Genomic DNA, 3787 nt, shown 5'->3' on the forward strand with positions numbered 1-3787 from the left:
TTCCAAATCTTTGGCTTCCTCATCACTCCATCCAAAGGCAGGGAAGATTTATATCCTGTCCCCAGGTGAGGGTGTTTTTCCTGGGCTGCGGAGACAACCGGGAGAAGATGAAGTTCTCCCTCCTTGCGGTGCTGGCTTTGGTCCTATTTGCAGCTCAAGGTGAGATTTGCTCCTAGATAATGTATAGCTGAGTGTTTTAGAGGTAGGTATGCCTCATATCCAGGGAAAGAAATCATGGAAGGGAGCTCCTCAGCTCTTGCAATGGTGCAGGTGAAGGACACTGCTCGTTTTGGAAGTTTTTATCTGGAAACTCAGTCTGGGTGTGCAAAAAGTTTATTTTCCAACGGGAAATTTCCCTGTCCTACTGGATTTTTATGGAAACGAGACAGAAAATAGGAGGCAGTTCTCACTGTTCTGCCTTTGAGAGACTTCCCAGGGAGTTTTCCTGTCGGGGTGGTGCAAGGCTGTGGTTATTCCTAAATTTTGATGAAGACAGTACAATGCTCTGTGTTCCTGGTCCACGAGAACAGGGCCACACCTCCAACATCTGCCCTTGTGCAGCTGTTTCTACCCATCTCAGAGACCCCACAGCTTGCTGACTTCAGAGATTTTGGGACAAAGTCAGGGAATTGAGGAAAAGTTGGGATGTGGACGGAATGGGTTAATGGTGGTGGGTATTTGCATAGTAATTTGTTTTAGATGGTGCATTTTATTTCTTGGAGAGATGGTAAATTAAATCAGAGCCTTTTAAAGGAATATGATCCTATATCCTCTATAGACCAGAGAGAATAAACCTTATCCTCATTTTGGAGAGCGGGACGGGCTTTGCCAGCACTTGGAATTGTGCCACACGTCCGGTGCAAAAAAAAGAATTCCTTGGAATAGTTATTTCTGGCCCATTGTGGCCTAAGAATACCTTTCTGCTATTTAGCTTTGTTCACTCACCAGAACAGTGATCCTGACAGATTTCCAAGTGTTAACAAGGCCTGGGAGACAGGGAGGTTGTCCTCAGTGCCAAAATGAAGCCTGGCCTAATCCACGTTGGATTATCCAGGCAGTAAAAATTAAGCATTCACTGCACGTGTCTTAGGGCTGAATACTCACAGCAGAGAGTAAAAAGTCCTTCTCCTCATCTTCTTTTTCCTTTAAACCAGGTTCTGGATTTATTTTTTGAGGGCACTGATATCCCACCCAAACACAAAGGCGTGGGAGCCTGACTTTAGGCTGTGGAGGTCCCAATTAATGCTCTTCATCTGCCAATGCTTTCTGCCTAATTAGGCTGCAGTTTAATAGTCCCCAGCAAGTAGAAAAGGTGACCCCAGGCCTTGGGACATCCTTGGAAACTCTTCCAGGAGTCCCTGCCCTTCCCTGCTCCAAGCATCACATCAAACCCAGCACCCTTGGCCTATCAAATTGAAGGAGGGGAGATTTAGGTTGGATATATGGAAAAAAATCTGCCCTGTGAGGGTGCTGAGGCCCTGGCACAGGGTGCCCAGAGAAGCTGTGGCTGCCCCATCCCCAGAAGTGTCCAACGCCAGGCTGGATGTAGCATTGGAAGAGTGGATTCAGGTCCTTCAGCTCCATGGCTTTCATCAGACCTGCACCTCGTGTGTTTGAGACTCCATGAAAAGTAGGGGATAATTTTTGCTGCTGGCATTTCACAGAATCCCAGAATCATTTAGGTTGGAAAAGACCTCCAAGATCCTTGACTCCAACTTTTGGCTGATCACCACCAGAGCTCTGAGTGCCATGTCCAGGCATTCCTTGGACACCTCCAGGGATGGGGTCTCCACCACCTCCCTGCGCAGCTCCTTCCAGTGCCTGACCACCCTTTCCATGAAGAAATTCTTCCTGATGTCCAACCTGAACCTTGCCTGGTGTAGCTTGAGGCCTTCTCCTCTTGTCCTGTCCCTTGTTCCTGGGAGCAGAGCCTGACCCACCCCTGGCTGCCCCCTCCTGTCAGGGAGTTGTGCAGATCCAGAAGGTTCCCCCTGAGCCTCCTTTTCTCCAGGCTGAGCCCCTTTCCCAGCTCCCTCAGCAGCTCCTGGTGCTCCAGACCCTTTCCCAGCTCTGCTCCCTTCCCTGGACACGCTCCAGCCCCTCAATGTCTGTCTTGTCATGAGGGGACAAAACTGGACACAGGATTTGAGGTGTGGCCTCACCAGTGCCCAGCACAGAGGGACAATCCCTGTCCTGGTCCTCCTGGTCACACTGTGGCTGGCACAAACCAGGATGATTCCATCTCCCTCTTCCATGTTTTGTGTCTCTTCCTGCAGCAAATGCCCTGTACTGCTACACCTGCAACTGGGAACAAAGCAACTGGAGCTGCCTGAAGGCCGAGAAGTGCTCGGACAAGGACGAGTACTGTGTCACCAATGTGGCCTCCGTAGGAATCGGTAGGTGCTGGCTCTGGATCCCCTCGTGGGGGCTCAGGAACAGGACGTGAGGTTTGGGCTGGATTTTTTATGGGCTGAGGAGCTGTTGGGAAGCACCTGTGGGAGGTGGAGTCCTTCCTAACCTAGCCTGGCAGTGCTGGAGGTTTGAAATCCTCCTCCCCGTCACACGTTGAGATTGTTCTCTTCAGCTGTTGTTTTATTCCTGCATGAAAAATCAAGGGACATTGAGAGAAGAGGAAGGATCCTTCAGAGGAAGGATAAATAAATTTGAACCTTGATTCCTTGTTCCCTGGGAGCAGAGCCCGACCCCAACCTGGCTGCACCCTCATGGAGTTAGGAAGAGCCAGAAGGTCCCTCCTGAGCCTCCTTTTCTCCAGGCTGAGCCCCTCCAGCTCCCTCAGCCTCTCCTGGTGCTCCAGACCCTTCCCCAGCTCCATTCCCTTCCCTGGACACGCTCCATCTCCTCAGAGTCTTTGTTGCAGTGAGGGCCCAAAAAGTGACCCCAAGATTTGAGGTGTGGCCTCACTGGTGACAAGAAAGGGGAAAAATCATTCCCCTGGTCTTGCTGGTCACACTATTTCTGATCCAAGCCAGGTATAGAGTGGAACAGAATTATTTCCCTCAAGCAGAGAAGCCTGGAAATGTGATTTAAATCCAGGAAGGAACGTTGTCATTGCATACCTAAAAATGTCTTGATATGTGGATCCATGCTGGGAAGTGCTGGATGCCCAGCATGGATATGGAATTCCTTGCGTAGGAGGCCACCAGGCTGTGGTGGGGTCAGGGTGGCTCTCATGCTGATATCTGGGGCTGCGGGGGGACAATGGGACTCATCAACCCAAATCCATCTGCACAAGGATCACTCAACAAATCCCACTGCTAATTCTGCTCTCTCCCTTCTCTGGGCCAGGCTTTTTGTCCTTTTGGAAGAGGATCACCAAGAAGTGCTCTGACACCTGCCCACACCACAACTTCAAACTGGGCCTGGCCACCTACACCTCCTACTGCTGCCAAAGCTTCCTGTGCAACCTGAGTGCGTGCCCGGGGCCCCGGCTGGCTCGGCCATGAGGTGCCAGGGAGGCCCATTCCATGTCCTTCTTCACCTGCTCAGTGGTGCTGGGAGAAAATGGATCCTGAAGGACTGAAGAGCCTGGCCAGATTCCCCCAGGAAGGTGTGGACATCAAACATGAGGAACAGATAAAGTGTTGTGGTCATCATCTTGCCCTGTGGTGTCTCCCAACCTTCTTCTCATTTTCTTCTCAACCTTCAGCTCTGTGGCTCCAGTATCCCCACCAGAGTTCTGAGTGCCACATCCAGGCATTCCTTGGACACCTCCAGGGATGGGACTCCACCACCTCCTTGAGCAGTTCCTTCCAATGCCTGACCACTC

The 3787-nt window shown here is 51.1% G+C and overlaps 1 protein-coding gene across 1 annotated transcript; it reads left to right on the forward strand.

Annotated features, from left to right (window-relative positions):
* Positions 1 to 27: 27 nt before the first annotated feature.
* Positions 28 to 3619, forward strand: LOC108449727 (lymphocyte antigen 6E-like). Its single transcript, XM_017746709.1, has 3 exons — positions 28 to 159; positions 2277 to 2396; positions 3307 to 3619. Exons 1-3 carry the CDS (start codon positions 108 to 110, stop codon positions 3462 to 3464), a joined length of 330 nt encoding a protein of 109 aa, XP_017602198.1. The 5' UTR covers positions 28 to 107; the 3' UTR covers positions 3465 to 3619.
* Positions 3620 to 3787: the final 168 nt, after the last annotated feature.

This window comes from Corvus brachyrhynchos, unplaced genomic scaffold (assembly GCF_000691975.1).
Source record: "Corvus brachyrhynchos isolate BGI_N302 unplaced genomic scaffold, ASM69197v1 scaffold89, whole genome shotgun sequence".
Taxonomy (NCBI): Eukaryota; Metazoa; Chordata; class Aves; order Passeriformes; family Corvidae; genus Corvus; species Corvus brachyrhynchos.

What these genes read in the sequence shown, in the direction of transcription:
- LOC108449727 (XM_017746709.1), top strand. Translation starts at nt 108, where the DNA reads ATGAAGTTCTCCCTCCTTGCGGTGCTGGCTTTGGTCCTATTTGCAGCT. An exon ending in GGTCCTATTTGCAGCTCAAG is followed by an intron (nt 160 to 2,276) that starts GTGAGATTTGCT and finishes CTCTTCCTGCAG; the next exon opens with CAAATGCCCTGTACTGCTAC. An exon ending in TGTGGCCTCCGTAGGAATCG is followed by an intron (nt 2,397 to 3,306) that starts GTAGGTGCTGGC and finishes TCTCTGGGCCAG; the next exon opens with GCTTTTTGTCCTTTTGGAAG.